At 42.9% G+C, this 24,730-nt stretch overlaps 1 protein-coding gene across 11 annotated transcripts in view; it reads right to left on the bottom strand.

Annotated features, from left to right (window-relative positions):
- Positions 1-24,730, bottom strand: part of LOC132401655 (lethal(3)malignant brain tumor-like protein 4) — a 380,142-nt gene that overhangs the window by 146,655 nt on the left and 208,757 nt on the right. For all 11 annotated transcript variants that reach the window (XM_059983770.1, XM_059983710.1, XM_059983719.1 and 8 more), the window contains 2 exons: positions 20,786-20,900; positions 16,703-16,805 (listed from right to left, as the gene is read on the bottom strand). In XM_059983770.1, the coding sequence (XP_059839753.1) occupies positions 16,703-16,805; positions 20,786-20,900 (218 nt within the window). The remainder of the gene's footprint in view (positions 1-16,702; positions 16,806-20,785; positions 20,901-24,730) is intronic.

Below are 24,730 nucleotides of genomic sequence, written 5' to 3' on the forward strand. Positions count from 1 at the left end.
CCAGATTGAAAAGGTCAGGGTGTCGGGACTCACTGCTCCACAACGCTGGCTTGGCTCTGTGCTGATCTAAGGGCCTGGGGACAGACTCTTTGGACTGCCCCCTGACAATACGTTTGCATTTATTGTCTGCACAATTTGGTTTTTTTTCTGCACATTGGGCGTTCAACTGTTTTTTTATGGGTTCTTTTGGGGTGTCTTTGCTTTGTGGCTGCTTGTTAGGAGACGAATCTCAAGGTTGTAATGTACTTTGAACTTTTCCACCAATTTTAGTGTCATCTGTGAACTTACTGTTCATGCCTTCCATATCCAAGTTATTTACATATAGAGTGAACACCAAGGATCACAGCACTAAATCCTGTGGAACGCCACAGGCAAACATCCCCAAAAACAGTCTCTACCATCACCCTCTGCCTTCAGTAGCCAAGCCCATATGAAGAACAGCTTTAATTTGTTGAGTTACATCAGAGGTTCTCATTTTCCCTTTTATCTCAGTTCAATGAATTAACTTCAGAGGAACAACTAAAACAACTGAGTATAACTTGGCAGCAAATGAGGGTTCCAGAGGAGTTGGGGAAGGCCAACAAAATCCCAAGGAACAGAAGCCAAAACGATAAAAATGTGGCAAGTTCCAAAACAAATGGTCAATCTTTCTGACAGTTTAGAACATATGTGGCGAAAACAATCATTTCTCTGAATTATCAACTGTTTAAGTAACTGTAACGCAAACAATATTTCACATACCAAAATGCTACTGGAGTGTAAACTTGGAGTTCAGTGAAAAGCATAGAACATAGAAGAGTACAGCACAGGAACAGGCCCTTCAGCCCACAATGTTGTGCCAAATCAGTTAAATTAATAGTCAAATGGCTAACTAAATTAATCCATTCTCCCTACACAGTGTCCATATCCTTCAATTGCCTGTCTAAAACTCTCTTAAAAGACCCTAATATATCTGTTTCCACCACCACTCCAAGCAGCACATTCCAGGCATCTCTGTGTATAAAAAAAAATTCCCCTCGCATTTCCTTTGAAAATCGCCCCATCTCACCTTAAATATATGCCTTTTGTATTTGACATTTCAACCACAGGAAATAAATACCGGCTGTCTGCTCTTAGCTATGTCTTTCATAATCTTATAAACCTCGATCAGATCTCCCCTCAGCCTCTGCAGCTACAGAGAAGTTTGTCCAAATTCTTGATATAAGCCCTTTAATCCAGGCAGCATCCTTGTAACCCTCTTCTGCACCCTTGATCCTTTCTATAATGGGGCGACCAGAACTGTATGCAATACTCCAGATGTGGCTTAACGAGTGTTTTATAAACTGGTAACATAACTTCCTGAATTATGAACTCAGTGCCTCGACTAATAAAGGCAAATACGTCCCATGCCTTCTTAACCACCCTATCAACCTTTGCAGCCACTTACAGGGAGCTGTGAACTTGGACCACAAGATCCCTCTGCTCATTAACACTGTTAAGGGTGTTTCTCTTAACAGGGTACTGTCACTTTACATTGGATCTACCAATGTGCAACAACACATTTGGCCGCGGTAAACTCCATTCGCCATTTCTCCACCCTTATCGGCAACTAATCTATATCTTGCTGCATTCCAGTTTTCTACGCTATCCAGAACACCACCAATCTTTGCAAACTTACTAAGCTACCCATCTACATTTTCCTCCAGGTTATTTAAATATGTGCATCACAAACAGCAGAGTACAGATCCTGTGTACAGATCCATGAGATTTACTCATTGATTAATTAACTCTTTATCCATTTTGCATTGAGTCCCTGGATAAAGTGGTGAGTTTATTTTTAAAACAGAGAGGGGAAGATTGCCAAAATTCTTCAAGCGATGATGCTTACAAGGGAGCACTGACTACAATTTGCCCTAAAGAAAACTACAGAGGTAAAAAATATTTCAGAGACTACCTGGGGTACAAATGACCTCACTGGAGTTTAGACGAATCAGGATGGATCTAATTGAACCCCACAGAATACTGAAAGGCCTAGACAGAGTAGACATGGAGAGGATGTTTTGTATAGTGGGGGAGTCTGGAAATAGAGGGCAAAGCCTCAGAATATAAGGATGTTGCTTTAAAGTAGAGATGAGGAGAAACTCCTTCAGCCACAGAGTGGTGAATCTGTGGAAGCCATTGCCAGAGATAGCCGTGGAGGCTCAGTCACTGGGAGCACTTAAAGCAAAGGTTGATAGGTTTTTGTTTAGTAAGGGTGTCAAAGGTTACGGGGAGAAAACAGGAGAATGGGGTTGAGAGGGACATTTTCAACCTCTCACTGCTACGGGCAGAAGTTCCCACTTGCTTCAAAAAGGCAACAATTATACCAGTGCCTAAGAAGAATAATGTGGGCTGCCTTAATGACTATCACCCGGTAGCACTCACATCGACAGTGATGAAATGCTTTGTGAGGTTGATTATGACTAGACTGAACTCCTGCCTCAGCAAGGACCTGGACCCATTGCAATTTGCCTATCATCACAATAGGTCAATAGCAGACACAATCTCCATAGCTCTTCACTTGGCTTTAGACGACCTAGACAACACAAACACCTATGTCAGGATGCTGTTCGTTGACTTTAGCTCAGCATTTAATACCATCATTCCCACAATACTGATTGAGAAGTTGCAGAACCTGGGCCCCTGTACTTCCCTCTGTAATTGGATCCTCAACTTCCTAACCAGAAGACCACAATCTGTGCTGACTGGTGATTGCATATCCTCTTTGCTGACTTCAACACTGGCGCACCTCAGGGGTGTGTGCTTAGTCCACTGCTCTGCTCTCTATATACGCATGACTCTGTGGCTAGGCATAGCTGAAATACTATCTATAAATTTGCTGATGATACAACCATTGTTGGTAGAGCCTCAGGTGGTGACGAGAGGGCGTACGGGAGTAAAATATGCCAACTAGTGGAATGGTGCTGCAGCAACAACCTGGCACTCAATGTAAGTAAGACGAAAAAGCTGATTGTAGACTTCAGGAAGGGTAAGACGAAGAAACACATACCAATCCTCATAGAGGGATCTGAAGTGGAGAGAGTGAGCAGTTTTAAGTTCCGGGGTGTCAAGATCTCTGAGGATCTAACCTGGTCCCAACATATCGATGTAGTCATAAAGAAGGCAAGACAACAGTTATACTTTATTAGGAGTTTGAAGCGATTTGGCATGTCAACAAACACACCCAAAAACTTCTATAGTTGTACTGTGGAGAACATTCTGATAGGTTGCATCACTGTCTGGTATGGAAGGGCTATTTCACAGGACCAAAAGAAGCTACAGAAGGTTGTAAATCCAGTCAGCTCCATCTTGGTCACTAGCCTACAAAGTACCCAGGACATCTTCATGGAGTGGTGTCTCAGAAAAGCAGTGTCCATTATTAAGACCTTCCAATAACCAGGGCATGCCCTTTTCTCACTGTTACCATCAGGTAGGAGATCCAGGAGCCTGAAGGCGATTCAGTGATTCAGGAACAGCTTGTTCCCCTCTGCCATCCGATTCCTGAATTGACTTTGAAGCTTTGGACACTACCTCACTTTTTTAAAATATACAGTATTTCTGTTTTTGCACATTTTTAAATAATCTATTAAATATACGTAATTGATTTACTTATTTATTATAATGTTTTATTTTATTTATTATTATTTTTTCTCTCTCTCTGCTAGATTATGTATTGCATTGAAGTGCTGCTGCTAAGTTAACAAATTTCATGTCACGTGCCGGTGATAATCAACCCGATTCTGATTAATCAGCCATGATGGAATGGTTTTGCAGACTCGATGGGCCAAATGGCCTAATTTTACTCCTTTGCCTTATGGTTTTATGGACTTGACATATTGAGTCAGTTCGAATTGGCAAAAACATCTCCTCCACAATCTCCATCAGCTTGGGTGCACCACAGGGCTGTGTGCTTCACCCCCTGCTCTACTCGCTTCACACCCATGACTGTGTGGTTAAATATAGCTTAAACACCGCTTACAAGTTTGCTGATGACACCACTGCTGTGGACTGCATCAAAGGTTGAGATGAATCAGCATACAGGAGGGAGATTGAAAACTTGGCTGAGTGGTGTTAATACAACAACCTTTCATTCAATGTCAGCAAGACCAAGGAACTGACTGTAGACTTACAGAATAGAATAGACAATCGGTGCAGGAGTAGGCCATTTGACCCTTCGAGCCAGCACCGCCATTCAATGTGATCATGGCTGATCATCCACAATCAGTACCCCGTTCCTGCCTTCTCCCCATATCCCTTGACTCCACTACCTTTAAGAGCTTTATCTAACTCTTTCTTGAAAGCATGCAGAGAATTGGCCTCCACTGCCTTCTGAGGCAGAGCATTCCAAAGATCTACAACTCTCTGGGTGAAAAGGTTTTTCCTCAACTCCGTTCTAAATGGCCTACCCCTCATTCTTAAACTGTGGCAACAGGTTCTGGACTCTCCCAACATCGGGAACTTCAAGGGAGGGAGACCGGAAGTCCATGAGCCATTGGAGGATCAGAAGTGGAGATGGTCAGTAACTTTATATTCCTGGGTGTTATTATCTTAGAGGACCTGTCCTGGATACATCATATAATTGTAACTGTAATGAAAGCATGACAGTGCTTCTACTTCCTTAGAAAGCTGTGGAGATTCAGCATAACATCTTTTATAGATGTGTGGTGTAAAGTATATTGACCGGCCACGTTACATTCTGGTAAGGGAACACCAAGCCTTTGAGCAGAAAATCCTATGAAAGATATTGGATTTGGCCCAGTGCATCACAGGTAAAGTCCTTCCAACCATTGAGCATATCTACATGAAACGTTGCCTTAGAAAAGCAGTATCCATTGCCAACCAGGCCATGCTCTTTTCTTGCTGCAGCCAACTCAGGACTTGCACCACCAGGTTCAAGAACAGTTCCCTGTTCCATAGATTTGCTAAGTATGCCCACAGGAAGATGAATCTCAGGGTTGTACGTGGTGATATATATGTACACTGATAAGAAATTTTACTTTGCACTTTGATATTGAAATTAGATGTCATGCAAAATTCACCATTATACGTACAAAGTATTTTTGAAGTAAAAATAATATTAATGTTGCATGGTATTCATTTAAGACTGGATACATTATATAATCCATTGTAGTGTTGGGGTGATTTTTCAATGAAATGGAAGAATTAGGGCGAATGTATGTAGAACAATACCATATGGGTCACCATGGATGTCGGATGTTTCAGCTTATAGAGAAAACAACAAAATACAGATTCTGAAGTCTGCAGCAATATAGAAAACGTTGAAGGAACTCAGCAGGTGAGGCAGCATCTATGCAGGGAAACAGATGCTCCAGTTTTTAGGTAGAGATACTTCGGCTCGACTGGAAAGAAGAAAGATAACCAATGGGTGGGGGAAGGGTTAGAGCAATAACTGGGAGGTGATTTGTGGATCAGAGTGAGGTGGATGATAGGCTGATGAGGGTGGGAATGACGTCATAAGCTGGGAGATGATAGATGGAAGTGGTATAGGGCTGATAATGATGGAATCTGATAGGAGAGGACGGTGGGACATGAAACAAGGGGGGGAGGGGTGGAGAGTTGAACTGGTGGAATGAACGTGTGAGTGACAGGAAGATGGTGAAACAAGAGAAAGACATAGGATGATGGAGACCAGCTAGACCAGGAGAAGGGAAAAGGAGAAATGGAGGAAAAGTGACAGAGGATGAGCAGTTATCAGAAGTCTGGGAATTCCATGCTCACACCACTAGGCTGGAGAAAATGGCTAATGAACCATTCTCAGAAACAGAGCCCTGAAATAACCCAGGGGCTGCCTGTAGAATTCACTAAATTATCTGGATGATCGGTCTAGAAAGAAAATACTCTTCTTGCCTGGACGAAGGCAACACACAGCAATTAAGCCACTCAATACCTTCCAGAACCAAGCTGAAATTCCATCCACGACACTAAACATTCATTTCTACCGCCGCCCCCAAACTGCACACATCAAAACACTACGTCACATGGGTCCCCCTCAAGGTCACACAACTTTCTGAAGGAACAGCATCACTGATCTATCATCATTGCTGGGTTTCAATCCTGGTAACTCCTGTCCAATAACACTCAGCAGGCATCTTTGCCAGAAGCACTGCAGCACTGACGGTGATGGCTCGCCTTTGCGAGGGCAATGAGTGATGGGAACCTGGATAAATACAAAAAGGAACAGGATCCCATGGGATCTCAATCTACTGGGCCAGTAAGGTGAGGAATGGCAAAGAGAGTTTAAGTCAAAAGTGTATGAGGAGTTACATTTTGGTAAGACATGTCAGGGCAGCACTTGCACAGTAAACTGTAAGGCACTGTGGAGTGCTGTAGAACACAGAGACATAGAAGAGTGTTGGCACACAGTTCGCTCAAGGTGGGAACACAGATAAATAGGATGATGAAGAAGGCATGTGGTATGCTTACCTTTACTGGTCAGGATATTGTGTGTAGGAGTTGGTATGGTAAGGGCACATTTGGAATACGGCATACAGTTCTGATTGCCCTGCTCTAGGAAGAATGTCATTAAATAGACCTCTGAGGACGTTAGCCATGACTGAATGGTTTGGGTTATAAGGAGAGGCATGGATAAGGTAGGATTGCAGCATAGAGGATTGAATGTGATCCTATAGAAGTTTATAAAATCATGGGAGGCATAGATAACAGCCAAAGGTTTCTCCTCAGGGTAGGGGAGTCCAAAACTAGAAGGTATAGATTTAAACTGATGGGCTGGGGGGGAAGTATTTAAAAGGGACCTGAAGGGGCAACTTTTTCACACAAGCGTGGTGAGTATACAGAATGAGCAGTCAGAGGAAGTTGTAGAGGCAGGAGGAATTACAACATTTAAAAGGCATTTAGACAGTTACAATGACTAAAAAAGAAGTTTAGAGCAGGGGTTCCTAACCTAGGATCCAGGGACCCCTTGCTTAACGGTTCTGGTCCAAGGCACAAGAAAGACTGGGAACCCCTGGTTTAGAGGGACATGGGCCAAACATGGGCAAATGGGACAAACTCAGTTAGGCTTCTAGGTTGAGTGGGGCCAAAGGACCTGCTTCCATGCTTTTTGGCTGTACAACTCTATCCAGGGAATTCTTCTTCAGTTGTTTCTACTCACTCCTTCCATGCTTTTTGGCTGTACAACTCTATCCAGGGAATTCTTCTTCAGTTGTTTCTACTCACTCCTTCCATGCTTTTTGGCTGTACAACTCTATCCAGGGAATTCTTCTTCAGTTGTTTCTACTCACTCCTTCCATGCTTTTTGGCTGTACAACTCTATCCAGGGAATTCTTCTTCAGTTGTTTCTACTCACTCCCTCGAAGCTTTTTGGACAGTTACTGAGGTTATTCTGCCTGCGCCATTACTTTATGATGAAACCTGCCAAATAAGGTTGAGGGATTTCAGGACTTTAGATGCTGGATTCCTAAATCTTTTTCACTTATGTCTATACCGTTGGACAGTACTGTGGAACAGGTCCGGCTCCAAGCTCTGATGCAGTCTGAGTGGGTTTGCACATTCTCATTGTGACTGCAGAGGTTTCTGCTGAGTGCTCCATTTCCCACTCACATCCAAACATGTAAAATGCTTAAATGGAGACCGTAAATCTTCTGTAACATGTAGGTGAGTGGTGGAACCTATAAAGTGTTGAGTGGAATATAGGGAGAAGAGAGTGAGATTAGGATATCATCGGTGTGAATTGACACTTAACGGTTGGCCCAAGGATCTGTTTCCAAACATGTGAGGCTATAACTAATGAGTTGTTAAGCCAACAGTACAATTGCAAATTGGCTGTGTAGATTTAAAACAAAAACAAGCAAAATCTACCATATTCCATGGAAAATTAATCAGTTTAAAAGCTTTAGTACTCTTGTTTGTGAGATACTAAAACAAAATTAAGCTACTCAATAAAACAAATCGACATGGCGAGCCATATGATGCAGAATTCCTAACGCTCTCCCTGTGGATTATCTCTCCAAAGATTAAGGACACTAAAGGCAAGACCAGTGAGCTGTAGACTGATAGTAAATACATTTTCTGTGAGGCATAATTTGCTTTATAAGTGCTGCACGTCAATTTAAATTGCACAGAATTATCTGGACTCTTCATCAAACAAAACTCAACATGAATATTTAAAAAAGGATGTTAACGAATGACCCAAAGCTGTTTTTAATTCATTGATATCTAGATTCAATAAAAAAAACTGCGAGCCTCCACTAAAAACTCATAATAAATCAGACTGACGCACAATAAAATACAATTAAATGACTATAAACTACTGATAAGGAACTAAGGATGCTTCAGTATTAACATGGAGAGGCACTGGAAGCAGGGATATGGTTCTGAAATTTTGCAGAAAACCTGGGAATCAGTTCAACATGTTGCCAATGCTTTTCTAATCCTGTTATCTCATTCTCATTTTATTTTCATGTACGGTTCAGTTTGCACATCCATAAGTCTGATCAGGTATCACATGACAGAATCTCAACACAGTATTTAAATAGCCAATCAAAAATTTCAATTGTATTGGAAATTATAAACAAAAGAAAAATGGTGCAGAATTGGGATGATTTACTGCTTACTTGTTTGATGTATTGCTGAGATTTGTGAGCGTGGCAGATTCAGCCAGACTGTTTTAATCTGATCAAGAGAGGTGAATGAAACTAAACATTCATCTAAATTCCCGTGCGCCTCAGTCCTGTCCCGCTCCCATGGAAAATTTAATACATTGTGTCCTTGATGGTCAAGAAGGAGTAACCTGCTAAATTTCACTTTGCATTCTCTCGACTGAAGTTCACATCTTTGCAAGCACATATCCATTGAGGATTTTTGCCTTGACAACTCTTTCAAGCAAAAGATTCTGTACCTCTTTCGTACTGAGTCAATAAGTTGATGGCGAGTTCCAGAGTTGCCATTCTGTGCTGGTGCAGAAACGAGTTCCTGTGACCCCGGTTTGTGAATTGGTGAGATCAGAGTCGAGACCTAGTGTTCAGGGTCTGATGTTGATGAGTCTAGAGCTCAAGGCCTAGTGTTTGGTGATCGGCATGTCCTGGGATCAATGCCAAAGACTGAAGTGGAAGTCTGGAAGCTGGGGCCCACCGACTGCATCGGAGTCACTGCCAATTTCTGCAAGTCTGCTGGGAAATCGAAGCCCGGTGTCTGCAGGCCCAAATCTGAATTCGCTTGAGGGGTGGAGCCTGAAGAAGGTGGTTTGTCCTGTGGTTAAAGGACTGTGTATGTGTGCAGGTGGGAGGGAGATAGGGGGCTTGTTTAGCTGGTGTTGTTTTGTTGCTTGTTGTCTTCTGTGTTGTTCTGCCGAGCATTGTAAGCACCTGAAGTTGGCGCTGGAACGTGTACCGATGCATGTGGACAGCCTCCTGCCCAGCCTCTGATTTCATTTATAGGAAGAAGTACAGTCAATGTTTTGGGCTGAGACTCTTCGTCAGAATCTGACGCAGAGTCTCGGCCCGAAACGTCGACTGTACTTCTCCCTATAGATGCTGCCTGGCCTGCTGCGTTCCACCAGCATTTTGTGTGTGTTGCTTGAATTTCCAGCATCTGCAGATTTCCTTGAGTTTGTGTCTTCACATTTCATTGTAAGTTTCAATGTAGAGTACGCATTATAGATAAACTTGACTCATGGACCTTTTGTTTGACTTGTCTGAAGCCTTGTTAAAATCCAAAAACATTACCCTCATTGATCCTCATTAAAAAAATTCCACTGTGGTCAGGCACTGACCAAGAATTGACAAATCTGTGCAGATTGACTATGAATAAATTACATCAGTATTATTATGCTGTCCCTTAGTGTGATTCCAATCACTTGCCCACTAACAATTTCGTCCTTATTAAAAGAAAATGTACATCCACCCACCTATCTTGCAACCTCCACTCTTCCTGTGCATCCACCATTGCCAATCTCCCTCAAATCCAATTTAAAGATTTACCTGGCAGTCACCCCACCAAATGCACAGAATCCATTGAGAAATGTGTGATATTATAAGAACTCTGTTCTTGTCCTTGTTGCAGGAGACTGTGCAAAGCAGGAAAACAAGAGCTATTTTGCACACATCTCGGCATTTGACACAAGTTTTTTCTCAGCTGATGACTGCAAGTGCCTCTACAACATATGGCCGCATGTAAGATAATGGGAACAGAAATGAAATGGGATTATTATTGTCACATGCACCAAGAAACAGTTGAAAGCTTCTCTTGCAGGTTGTCACACAAATTAGATCATTTCACAGTTTCTTGAGCAAGAACAAGGAAAACAATAACAATGTAGAATAAAGTGTAACGGCTACAGAGAAAGTGCAGTGCTGAAGATGCAAGCTCATAACGAGGTAGATTATGAGGTCAAGAGTCCGTCTTATCACACTAGGGAACCATTTAATAGTCTTAGAACAGCAGTCCCTGAGCCTGACGGTATGTGATTTCAGGCTTTTTTTATTTTCTGCCTGATGGAAGAGGGGAGAAAAGATTATGTCCAGGGTGTTTGGAGCCTTTGATTAAGCTGGCTGCTTCACTGAGGCAGTGAGAAGTATAGACAGAGTCCACAGAGGGGAGACTGGTTTCTGTGATATGCTGAGCTGTCTCCACAACTCTGTGCATTTTCGAGTGCTCACACGTTGAACAATTGGCATACCAATTGTGATGCATTCGGACAGGGTGTTTTCTGCAGGGCATCAATAACAACTGCTAAGGTTTGATGGGAACGTGGTAAATTTCTTCAGCCTGAAGAGAAATAGATGCATTTGTGAACTTTCTTGGCCATGGTGTCTCTACGTGGGTGGACCATTTCTGATTTTTGGCAACTTTTTTTTTGGATTCGTTTCCAGCTTGGTCACTTTTGACCTTAGCAGAAAATTGGCCTTGCACACTCACTCACTCACTCGTTTTCACTGCTGGGTTTCAGTAAGTCAGACTAGCTCATAGCTGCACCGCTAAATTTCCAAACCCATGGAAACAACAAATTTCATGACATATGCCAGTGATATTCCACCTGATCCTGATTCTGAAATATTGCACCTCTTGAGTGATTAACGTGAAATACAACTTGATTATCAGTGAGGTGGTAACAAGCAGTCAGAAACAGATTTAATATCACAATCATATGTTGTGAAATTTTTTGTTTTGCAGCAGCAGTATATTGCAATCTATAATAATAAAATCATAAATTACAATGAGTATATATTAAAAAATTAAATTAAATAAGTACAGTAGTGCAAAAAGAGAGGGGAAAAAGTGAGGTAGTATTCATGTTGATTGTCCACTCAGAAATTTGATGGTGGAGAGGAAGAAGCTGTTTCAAAAACATCAAGTATGTGTCTCCAGGCTCCTGTACTTCTTCCTTGATGGTAACAGCAAGAAGAGGTGAGGTCTTCAATCAGCACGAGAGGTCGTTCATCGGTGAAGTTTAAAGAGAGTTCTGGAACTTTCAGCTTTCTTTCGATGGGCTGAAATGAGCACAAGAGGTCATTCATGACACCAAGTATATTTAAGGTGGAGGGAGGGGAAAGAGTACAAGCTGGTGAGTGATGTGTGAAGAGTCAGAGAGTAGAAGAGATCACAGGGGTGGACCAGTGAGAGACAGTCTCACTGAATTTAATTCCTTTCCATCCACAGATGCCCCTCGATCCACTAAGTTTAGCAACCTTCAGCTTTCTTTTGGTGTGCTGAAATCAGCACAGGACAATAAAGGAGGTGTAAACAGAGCAGCGATTGCATGAGTGGACCAGGGTTAACGGTGGCCCAGCTTTAACTCAACAGGCTTGGGCAAGCAGAGGTGGAGGTTCTAAGCAAATTTCTAGTAAGTTGATTTTCTCTGTTAGTACACAGCTGCTGTGCTGAAAATGGGTCCGGAGGTAGTAGTATATTCCCTGTGTGAGATGTGGGAAATTTGGGAGACCTCTAATCTCCCCGATAACTACAGGAGAATGAAGAGGTGACAGATAAGAACTACTGGGAGCAATTTGGAAGGCACAGAAAAGGTAAGTCCCAAAGATTAAGTATTCTAAAGGGAGGATGACACCATGATGGCTGACAAGGGAAGTCAAAGACAGCACAAATGCAAGAAGGTAAGGCTTTACTCTAGCAAAAAAAAATTTTAAAACCAATGACTTAGACAACTAAAAAGGCCATAATGAGAGAAAAGATGAACTATAAATAGATGTACAGCGGTTAAAGAGAGATGAGAGTGGATATCAGACCACTGGAAATGACGCTGGGGAGGTAGCAATGCGAGACAAATAAATGACAGAGGACCTTAAAAAGCACTTGGCATCAGTCTTCAGTGAGGAAGACACTAGCAGAATGCCAGAAATTCAAGGAGGCAGAATTAAATGCCTTTGTTCCTACTAAGGAGAAGGTGCTTGGGAAGCTGAAAAGGTTGAGGTAGCTAAGTCAACTGGACCACAACCCCGGATTCTGAAAGAGGTGGCTGAAGAGATGGTGGAGGCATTATTAATGATCTTTCAAGAAACACCAGATTGGAGTGGTTCCTGAGGACTGTAAAATTGCAGATGTCTCTCCACTCATAAGAAGGGGGGGGGGGGGAAGTAGAAGATATAACATTATAGGCTAGTTAGCCTGGTTTCAATGGTTGGAAAGATGTTGGATCTATTATTAAGGATGAGGTTTTGCAGTACTTGGAGGCACATGATAAAATAGGCCAAAATCAGCATGGTTTTCTAAAGAGGAACTCTTGCTGGTAAATCTATTGAAATTCTTTAAGGAAGTAACAGGCAGGATAGACAAAGGAGAGTCAAGGGATGTCATTTATTTGGATTTTCAGTAGGTCTTTGACAAGGTGCTGCACAAGAGGCTATGTAACGAAACAAGAGCCCATGGTATTACAGGAAAGGTACTAGCATGGATAGAAGATTGGCTGACTGTTAGGAAGCAAAGTGTGGGAATAAAGGAGGACATTTCTGATTGGCTGCTGTTAAGACCACTTCTTTTCACATTTTATGTCAACATTTGGATGAAGGATTTGATGACTTTGTGGCCAACTTTGCAGATAACACAAAGACAGGTGGAGGGCAGGTAGAGCTGAGGAAGCAGAGCGCCTGCAGGATGGAGAAAGATTGGGGGAATGGGCAAAGAAGTGGCAGATGGAATATAATGTAGGGGAATGCATAGTTATGCACTATAGCAGAAGGAACAAAGGCTTAGACTATTTTCTAAATGGGGAGAAAATTAAAAAAATCAGAGATGCAGAAGGACTTGGGAGTCCTCGTGCAGGATTCACTGAAGGTTAACCTGCAGGTTGAGTTGTTGGTAAGGAATGTTAACATTCATAACAACATAACGAACATTGAAAGGTCTGGATAGAGTGGGCGTGGAATGGATGTTTCCTATGGTGGGGAAGTCTAGGACCAAAATTGAGGGGCATCCATTTAGAACAGAAATGAGGAAAAATTTCTTTAGCCGGAGGATGATGAATCTGTGGAATTCAAAGTCATGGAAGGCTGTTCAGGCCAATTCATTCAGTATATTTAAGAGGTCGATAGGTTCTTGATTAATCAGGGTGTCAAAGGCTGCAGAAAAAAGGTGAGAGATTGCAGTTGAGAAGGGTAATAAATCAACCATGATGGCATGCCGGAGCAGACTCGGTGGGCTGAATGGCCTAAAGTCTGCTCCTATGTCTTATGGTCTTGCGTCCTGGGTGACGGTGGTCCTCAATGATGGATACCATTTTTGGAAGGCATCAACTTTTAAAGGTGTCCTTGATGCTGGGGAGGTGAGTACCCATGATGAAACTTTCTGCAGCTTTTTCCAATCCTCCCCACCAGACGGTATTGCAACCAGTTAGCATGCTCTCCACGTAGCAATGTGCTGAATTCTGTAAAAATTTGAGAACATCTTTGATGACATTCCAATTCTCCTCAAACTCCGAATGAAATATTGCCACTTTCGTGCCTTCTTTGTAACTGCATTAACATGTTGAGTCCAGGATAGATTCTCAGAGATGCAGATACCCAGGATCTTGAAACTGCTCACACTTTTCACTGCAGATCCCTCGATGAGGACTGGTGTGTGTTGCCTTAGACTTCCCCTTCCTGAAGTCCACAACCAATTTCTCGTTCCTACTGGTGTTGAGTGCAAGGTTCTGGTACTCAAATATCCTGCCCTCCCCACTCCGTACAATGCTCAGATTCAAAGTCAATGGCCTGGGCAAGATGTGGAAACGTAAGTTTAAACCAATCACCAACATCACAGTAAATGTACTAATACTTGTAACACCATGCACAGCGATAACTAGGTTGGGATAGTAGCAGTGACCATTGCGATGAACGCTGCAATCCACTGAAGAAACAGTATCAACTGTACTTTGAAACAAAGGTAGGCGTACTTTGATTTGCGTGCTTTTCTACTAACAGTTTGTGTCACACAGTCAAATACTGTTTGGTAAAATTAACATCCGGCCCCCTTTGTTCAGTTGGCCTGAAAATAATCAATGTGCATCGTGTGATAAGCACATTTTGGCATGCTCTCTGTGAAATATTAAAATTGGATGCAAATCTACCATTTCCTTGCCAGCTTACCTTCGCGTGCTTTTCACCCATCTCAGACTTGTCTAGATCCATCTAGCTTTACAGTTGATTAGTCCATTTGCCTTATATGCACAATGATAGCTCTGACTCCTCAAAATTTGTTTTGCATTACCAGGATACTGCCAGGACTAGAGAACACGTCTTATGAAGATAGGTTAATTGAGCTAGGGCTTTTCCCTTTGAGCGACGGAGGGTAGGAGGTGATTTGACAGAGGTGTACAAGGTGGTAAGAGGCAAAGATAGTCTCATGCTAGCCACTCTTTTTCCCAGGGCAGAAATGGCTAATACAGAGGTTATAATTTTAAGGTGATTGGAGGAAAGTACGAGGTCATGTCAGAGGGTAATTCTTTACATAGAGAGTGGGGGGGGGGGGTGTGGAACACCATGTGAGGGGTGGTGGTAGAGTTGGATACATTTAAGAAACTCTTAGAGAGGCAAGTGGATGATAGAAAAATAGAGGGTTATAGAGGAAGGAAATGATAAATTGATCTTAGAGTAGTTTAAAAGGCTGGCATAACATCATGGGCTGAAGGGCATGCACTATTCTATCTTCTTAAGATTGATTGCAATTTCCCCAATGCTAAAGGTTTGGCATCTGTTGCCCGTTATTACTGGTGTTTTACTTCCTGCTCCTGTCATCTCATTCTAATATCCCCAGAAACCAACCTCTATCCCTTCCTCTGGCTTGGCTTGCCTCCCTCAGATATTATTTCCACTCTGTGGGTAGACTGAGTCTGCACTCCTAGTGGCTCCTGACAGTTGCTTACCCTTCCATTATCTTTAGGCTCCATTCCAGTTGTACTGCCCTACCACCTCCTGCTCTTGCTGTCTCTCCAGCTACTGTTCCCAAGCACTTGAGCTCCCAGTGCCTGGGCCAAACCACCCCTGCTCCTTTCACACCTTATTATCTTAACTCACAGCACCACTCCAATGGAGTAGTTCCCTGACACGGCTGGGACATTGTGCGTAGGGTTGTAATGATCAGCAGCACACTGTGGGTCAAAGAGCATGTGCTGCGCTGTGCTGTTCTTCGTCTAGAATAAAGATTAAGAAAGATTTCAATTCTCGCAAAAAAAATGAGCAATGTTGGAAGTTGGAAAAACGTCCAAGTTGGAGAGTAGTACTGCATTCTCACTGAGACAATTTGCAGCTGGGCCTGTACTCGGCTGAAGACACAAGAATATGGAAACAGCAGCGTATTCCAGTTTGATTTACAAAGATTAAGAAATTGGGATTAGACACAGCAAATGGATTTACGTGGTTTATAGCTATCACAATGATGATCCTGACTACTTAAGGCATATACTGCCTTGTCCACTGTTCTGTTAACATCAAGAAACATCCAAATGCTCACTATGCCCGAAGCAATATCATGAAGGATCCCACACACCCTGCTCAGGGACTGGTTGTCCCACACCCATCAGGGAAGAGGCTACACAGCATCCATGCCAGGACTACTGTATTCAAAAACAGTTACTTCTCGCAAGCCATCAGCCTGATCGAAACCTCCAATTATTAACCCACCCACCACTACTAAATACACATACCCTAGCATCACTTTCCTCCAAGAGGACTACAACTTTGTCGGAAGGTTTGGAGGCTCACGTGCCTCAATGGCCCGGAGAGCTATGTTGGCTGGAGCCAGGGGCTTGTGTTTTAACTCTTGGTAGGGTCATCCATGCCAAATAGGTCAAAAGGTAGAGGCCAGACGAAGAGTGGTCTACCAGTCCTCCAGGTTCAGGGGTTCGAATCAGGACTAACAACCCTGACTAGTCAAAAAACAATTGTTATGAATCCGCAATGAAGAATCCTTCTATGCAGACAGAGATAGAGGACCTTCATTGTTGTCCTAAACACTGGCGGTTTAACAGGCAGTAAGTAAGCAGAATCATTTTATGTGCATATAATCAATCTATGTTACAGTACAAGTTACTCTACATTGTGCTTTATAGGATTGCTTTCGTCCCTATATTTTTGTGAGGTTTTGTTTACTGCATTCTTTACGCTGATTGTGTTTTTATGCTGCATCTGATCTGCAGTTCTTCTTTACGCTCGTGCACCAAGGATGACAACAAACAATCTTGAATCTTTAAAAGCGGCAGAAATGTATCACTCACCTGTGATGACCCGTGTATCGAGCACCTTTGATGTGCCCCACACCGATGCATCCAGGTGTCGGACATCCTCCTGGAGTTGGAGCTGCAACAAAGCCTTGTGAATCTGAAATTCAAAAAAAACAAATTTCTAACGTTTGAAGAACATTGGCAACCTGCCTCAATGACTGTCATCCAGTAACATTTACATCCACTGTGATAAAGTGCTTTGAGAAACTGGTGATAGAACTTATCAACTCCTGCTTGAGATGCTCAGTTTGCCCACCATCACAACAGAAGCCATTTCTTTGGTTCTTCATTCAATCCTGGAATATCTGGACAGCAATGATGCATACATCAGGATGTTCTTTATTGATTACAGCACAGTATTTAATACTAACATCGCTCAAATCGAATTGATAAACTCCAAGTCCTAGACCTCAATACCTTCTCGTGCAACTGGATCTTTGATTTCCTCACTTGCAGACCCCAGTTAGTTCAAAATAGCAACATCTCCTTCACAATCTCCTACAGCACAGGTGCACCACAAGGCTGTGTGCTTAACATCCTGCTCACCTCACTTTACACTCATGACTGTGAGACTAAGCACAGCTCCAATGCCGTATTTAAGTTTGCCAATGACACGACTGTCAATGGCCGAATCAAAGGTGGTGACGAATAGCATGTAATTGAAAATCTGGCTGAGTGGTGCCACAACACCAACCTCTCACTCAATGTCAGCAAGATCAAGGAGCTGATTATTGACCTCAGGAGGAGGAAATGGGAGGTCCCAGAGCCAGTCCTCTTTGGGGGAATCAGAGGTGGAGAGGGTCAGCAACTTTAAATTCCTCAGTGTTCTCATTTCACAGGATCTGTCCTGTGTCCAGCATGTTAAGTGCCATTACAAAGAAGGCATGGCAGTGTGACAACTTTATTAGAAGTTTGTGAAAGTTCAGAATGTCATCTAAAACTCTGATCAACTGCTATAGACGTGTGATGGAGAGTATATCGACTGGTTACATCATGGCCTGGGATGGAAGCACTAATGTCCTTGCATGGAAAAGCTAACAGAAAGTAGTGGATACAACCCAGGTAAAGCCCTACCCACCACTGAGCACATTTACACAGAGCCCACCATCCAGTTCGTACTCTCTTTTCACTGCTGCTATCAGGAGGGTGATACAGAAGTCTCAGGACCCTCACTTCCAGGTTCAGGAACCCTTCAACCATAGCTTCTTGAACCAGAGGGATAACTTCACTTGACTCATCACTGAAATGTTCCCACAAGCCATGGACTAATTTTCAAAAACTCTATCTCATGTTCTCGCTATTTATTGCTTATTTATCTATTATTATTAAGCTCTCTCTTTCTTTTTGTATTTGCATGTCTGGGTTTTTTTTTGGCATATTGGTTGTCTGTCTCTTGTTGTCTGTTGGATGAGGTCTTTCATCGATTCGATTGTGTTCCTTGTAGAAGAAGAAAAGAAAGTGAATCTCAGTATTGTATATCGTGACATATATGTTCTTTGATAATAAATTTATTTGGAACTTTGAAAGTGTAAGCAGTTTTTTAGATCACAAGCTCAATATTGTTGATTGATTCCAATTTTGTTAACATCAGATATTGCAATAGTTTCCTAAAGGCATCATAAAATGGAAGGTGCTGACCAATGCAGCTTCAGAATTTCAAGCTTGCAAACTGAAATGTAGCTGAAAAAAGGGTTCTAGCAGGTGCAGCCGCACAGTCCCAGTGACATGGGTTTGAGTATGCCTCTGGGACTCTGTGTGTGCAGCTTGCACATTCTCCTGTGACACACTGGGTGTTCCAGTTTCCTCCCACAATTAGAGATATGCTGGTTAGCCTGTCACTGTAAATTGTCCCTTGTCAAGATGGCTGGTATAAAAATAAGGCAGGAAAATGGGCAAGGCCATGGGAGAGGGAGGGAGATAGAGGCATATAAAGACAGATAGGTGGGGTAGAGGGCTTGAGAGGGATAGAGGGGGATAGAGGGACAAAGTGGGGAGGGAGGGATAGAGGGGGAGGGAGCAGGAGGGAGGCACTGGGAGGAGTTGGGAAAGGAGGGAGTGCGAGCGAGTTGGAGGGAGTTGGAGGAAGTGGGAGGGGTGGGAGGGAGGAAGAGAGGTGAGAGGAAGGGAAATAGAAGGGACGGAGGAAGATAGAAGGAGGGATAGAGAGAGGGAAGGTGATAAAGGGAGAAGTAAGGGAGAGATAGATGGGGAGATAGAGGGGAGAGGTAAAGGGGAGGTAGAGGGGGAGAGGGTTGAGAGATGGGTAGAGGGAGAGATAAATAGCAGGAGGTAGGGAAGGGGATCAGAGGGAGCAAGAGAGAGAGAGAGGGAGAGTCAGGGAGGGAGGGAGACAGTTGGGGAGTGGGAGATAGAGGGGGATAGAGGGATGGGATGGCGGGAGGGATATGGATAGAGGGAGGGAGAGAGAAGGGGGAGATGGTGGGAGGGTGATGGCGAGAAGGAGATGGATAGAGGGATAGAGAGGGAGATGGATAGAGGGAGGGAGGAGACAGAGGGAGAGAGATAGGGAGATGGAGGCCATGCAAATACTGTAAATGGAACTACGGGATTACTCTGTGAGCCAACATAGATTCAATGGACCAAATAGAAACATGAAAAGGAAATATATATAAAAAACTGAAGTTACTTCTGCAAGTGTCAGAACAATTGCTAAATTTTGATTTCTTTTTCATAATTTATAATAAAAGAAAAAAACATTAATAAAAAGAAAAAAGTCAGACACTGGAAATCTGAAGTAAAAGACAGAAGTAGATGAAGATGTCAGGTCAAAGAGAAACAGATTTTATATTTTATGTCAAGGATCTCTCATCAGAACAGGGAAAAGTTACACAAATTTTAAAGTGCAGATGAAGGAGGAAGTAGAGAGCAAAAGTAAAGATTGACAGCAGGAAGACTAAAAAAAAGAGATAATATATAATGTGAAGTAGAATGGTTATTGGATATGAAAACAAATTGTTTAGAGGAATAACTGAATTATTACTTAAAATCAAAGAAAAATTACAAAAAGCTTATGAAATTGAGCAGACTAATGCCCCATTACTGAGATTTTAATGATAAGGTTGGAAAGTCCCAGGTCCTCAACCTAGCAGTTTATCTGCGACAGAGCAGCTAACGTTAAAAGAAATCTTTAAATCACATAGCTCTACTACCCTTGGTGAGCAATAAATTCCTACCTGCAGGGGACCAGACATAATCTATAAAACAATGGAAGAGTGTAAGGGAAGGTAAAAGTTTTCAGGCTGACAGAGTTTGATCTTCATATAATCATTGAAGCAAATGCGGCTGGAATAACATCAGACGCTAATGTAAATTGTGAATGTCCCTCCCCAGAATATGTGGCAAATGGGTGGGATATCCCTGCACAAACATTTCAGAGGAATTCAACTCACTGCAGAGCAGTCAGCAGAAAGTGGAAGCTGCAGGATCACTAACAAACAACACGCTGGATCATGAAAGAATCACTCGTAACAGTGAAATCCACGTGAAGGCTGAGAGCAGTGCAATGTAATTCTTAACCAAGCTGACATCAACAGATTTGCAAATCATGCAGGCAGCATCACCAAAGGACTAAAAGGTGTCCTGCGAGGATTTAATGATAGTCTCACGCTGATTACTGACAGCTGAAAATCTATTCCTGGTCAATGCAGAGACCCTGGTGTACTTCTAGCTTTTAACTCTGGTGCATGAAGGAAGATAGGCACCTGATCTGTTTAAATTCTCATTTCTGTAAAACCAAGACGTTAAATGACCAATTTCCATGAAAGGACTTGCGGGAAGATATTTTCCAGCAAGCCTCTACATTCTATTTCCCAGGAGCTCAAGCAAGGTGACATGTAAATAAAGCACTAGAATAAGGTGTGATTGGCAGATGAGGTCACCTGTGACTGATTCATGCAAAATGGCATGGTGATGTTATACCATTTGATGAGATATCAAACTAAATGTTAAGACTAATTCGACTAGACAGTAAACTGTATTATTTGCATAATACAAAACAAAGGGTATTTTATATATGAAGGGAAATGTAATCCAAAGAGAGTTTTAAATTTCTCTTACTAAGTGGTGGTTGCAGTGGGTGATTTGTCTTGGCGCACCATCCAGCAGGGTGAAGATCAGGATGATCTGCATCAAGCCAGTAATCATAATGATGACTCCATCCATCAAAATGAATCTGAAACATAAATAAATGCAGTATTTTATTTTATAGACAGCCCCAGGGCACAGCAAGGTTCCATTGCTGAGAAATGTTTGGAATCTGATCTGGTACAAGAACAGTTACTACCCCTCAACCATCAGGCTCTTGAATAAACTCACTTGCCCCATCATTGAAATGTCCCCACAAACAATGATCTCGCTTTTAAAGACTCGTTATCTCATGTTCCCGTTATTTATTGCTATTTATTTATATTTGCATTTGCACAGTTTGTTGTCTTCTGCACTCTGGTTGATCTTTCATTGATCCTGTTATAGTTACTATTCTATAGATTTGCTGAGTATGCCCGCAGGAAAATGAATCTCAGGGCTGTATAAAGTGACATTTACGCACTTTTATAATAAAATTTAGTTTGAACTTTGCTCGTAAATCGGAAATGTGTGGGAAGGTATCACAAAACTAGCTGAGATGTGTGAGCTAATAGGCATGGGTACAGTGGCCATCGTCTAAACTCACTGACTTCGCGAGTGAGGGAAACAGACTACTCAGCTTGTCCCAGGTGTGGTTCGGCCAGGGTGTAGGGATCAGGGAGAGAAGGCATGGAGAAATGCTTTGTTCCCATCCAGCCACCGGCACACCCAATCCTATCCACCCTGCTGGTCCTCCAAATGCTTGTTCATTGCTATGGAGTATCCTCAGCTTGGGTGTTCATAACCTGAGGGGGACCAAATTATACTTTTCAAAAAACTTACAGTGGAAGTGTAAAAGTTTTTAAGTTTCTTATAACTTAATGAATAAATAGCTGCTGAAAATAATGACAATTTATTGCAGCTGAAACACATCATGGCATGATGTAGTGCCAATGTATTGCAACACACATATTTGCTTCAACCTGATGACATGAACTTCAGAATCAGATTTAATACTTGAAATTTGTTAACTTAGTGGTAATACATGATTAATCAATTACAGTAAGTATATATATATATATATATATATATATATATATATGTATATTAAACAGTTAAATTAAAAATAGTGCAAAAACTGAAATAATTAAAAAAGTGTGATAGTGTTCATGGGTTCAACGTCCATTTAGGAATCGGATGGCAGAGGGAAAGAAGCTGTTCCTGAATTGCTGATTCTGCCTTCAGGCTTCTGTACCTCCTACCTGATGGTAACAATGAGAAGGCATGACCTGGGTGATTGGAGTTCTTAATTGCTCTTCTGAGGCACCATTCCTTGAAGATGTCTTGGATGCCACGGAAGCTAGTACTCAAGATGGAGCTGACGAACTTTACAACTTTCCTGTGCAGTAGCCCCTGCCACCCCCCCACCAACACCAGACTGATGCAGTCCGTCAGAATGCTCTCCAAGGGACATCTGTAGACGTTTTTGAGTGTTTTAGATGACAAACCAAATCTCTTTAAACTGCTGTTTTGTCTTCTTTGTAGCTGCATCAATATGTTGGGAGATCATCGGAGATCTTGACACCTAGGAACTTGAAAATGCTAACATTCTCCACTTCTGATCAAGTTCTATAACTTCCGGTAATTTTTCCCCACCCGTTCTTCCATTCCCTACTCTGGTTCTCCTCTTACCTCTCCTTACCTTCCTTACTGCCTCCCCTGGTGCCCCTCATCCTTCCCTTTATCCTGTGGTCCACTCTCTTCTCCTATCAGCTTCTTTCTTCTTCAGGTCTTTACCTTTTCCACCTATCACCTCCCAATTTCTGAATTCATCCTTCCTCCCTCACCCACCCACCTTCCCCCTCACCTGGCTTCACCTATCACCTTCCAGATTGCACTCCGAATCCCCCAACCACTTTCTTATTATGGCTTCTTCTCCCTTCCTTTTCAGTCCTGATGAAGGGTCTCAGCCTGAAACATCCTGTAAATGTAGCCTGACCTGCTGAGTTCCTCCAGCATTTTGTATGTGTTAATAGTAATAGAAATTGGGAGGTGATAGGTGAATGAAGTGACAAGGTGGTGAATTTGATGGAATCTGGTTGGAGAGGAAGATGGAGCATGGAATGGAGGAAGGGGAGGGGAAAGCAGGTGGGAATAGTGGGGGAGGGGAGCGCGGGTGGGTGTAGTGGGGGAGGGGAGCGCGGGTGGGTGTAGTGGGGAGGGGACAGTGGGTGGGAGTAGTAGGGGAGGGGAGAGCACATGGGAACAGATGGGAGGAGTGTGTGGGCATTGTGCAGATGGACGGGATGTAAGAGCCGACAGAGGCACGGCAATGGAGAGCAGGTAGCTCAGAAGGAACGAGAAATGAACAGAGAGGGAGCAGCCGCCAGAAGTAGAACAATTCAATGCTGAAATGAATGCTGCTGGGTGATGGACTATGCAGGCAGAGTATGAGGTGTTGTCCCTTTTGTTTGCATTTCCCCTCACCCTGGCAGTGGAGGAGGCCAAGGCAGACACGTCGGTGTGTGAATGGGGGTGAGAATTTAAATGTCTGGCAACCAGGAGATCGAAATGTCAGTGGTAGAGTGCAAGTGCTCGGTGAAGTCTCACCGGTGTGGAGTAGGCCACAACAAGAGCACCCAATGAGATAAATAATGTCGTGGGCTATGCATGTGTGCGTCTGCCAAATATAAGAACCTCACTTATGTGTACCTTACACCATCAATTCATCGATTGCTGCCTCAGGTACCTGGGCAGCAACTCCCAGCACTTCTGTGCCTGCTGCTGCATGCCACTGACATATGGCTCGAGGGCAAGTAAGAAACACAAGGAAACTGTGATAATCCTATTCAACCAACATTTTGCAGGGGTTCTGCCAATTCCACCTGACTGTGAAACCATCAGAGCCTTTGAAAACCTTATGGCCCCAATTTTATTTTTCTCTGCTGATTGTTTTTGTTTGGCTTGCATTCTTTGAGAAAAATAGCTGGGAAGAAATTAATAGATTTGTTAGAATCTAAGTGAAGTAGATTTATTATTTGGATTCAATAAGTGAGAAGACAGAATTGTTGAACACAACTACTGCATTACACTGGAAATCTTCATCTATATAAAGCAATTATATAACACACTTCAACTACAATCTGAATAATCTGCTATGCTCAGTGAGTCGTGGTTTGGGATGAGAAGCATGCTTTGAAACATCCAATTTACTCTTCCCTCCTGGCTTCACTTTGTAATATTCGAATCACCAGTTTTGCAGTTACTTTACACAATATGCTGGGGTGTTGGCGTGTGGCCTAGTGGGCAAGGCATCAGACTAGTAACCTGAAGGTCACTGGTACAAGCCTCAGCTGAGGCAGCGTGTCTGTGTCCTTGAGCAAGGCACTTAACAACACATTGCTCTGTGACGTCACCGGTGCCAAGCTGCATGGGTCCTAGTGCCCTTCCCTTGGCCAACTTCGGTGGCGTGGAGAGGGGAAGGTCTGCAGCTTGGGCAACTGCCGGTCTCCCATACAACCCTGCCCAGGCCTGCGCCCTGGAAACTCCAGGCGTAGATCCATGGTCTCTCGAGACCGACGGATGCCACCACCATGCTGGGATGGAATGGTAGTGTAGTTGTAATCACAAAGGATTACAGTACAGGCAAGCTTGGTTCAATTTCTGATGGTGCCTGTAAGAAGTTTGTATGTTTTTCCTGTGTTTCATCCGTTTTCCTCCCACAAAACAAGGACCTATACCAGTTGGTTTAGGTAATCATTGTGATGTATCCCATGATTAGGCTGGGATTGATGCCAGCTTAATTGGTGGGATGCTGTGTAGAATGGCTCTGTAGTGTTCTCGCTCTGGTGTAACGGAACTCTGAACTATACACTGAGGTAAACCATAGTGAGTGAAAACAGGATCGCAGTAAGATTAACCGTTTACTGTTCACTCTTC

The sequence above is a fragment of the Hypanus sabinus genome, chromosome 1 (genome assembly GCF_030144855.1).
Source record: "Hypanus sabinus isolate sHypSab1 chromosome 1, sHypSab1.hap1, whole genome shotgun sequence".
In the NCBI taxonomy this organism is placed as follows: Eukaryota; Metazoa; Chordata; class Chondrichthyes; order Myliobatiformes; family Dasyatidae; genus Hypanus; species Hypanus sabinus.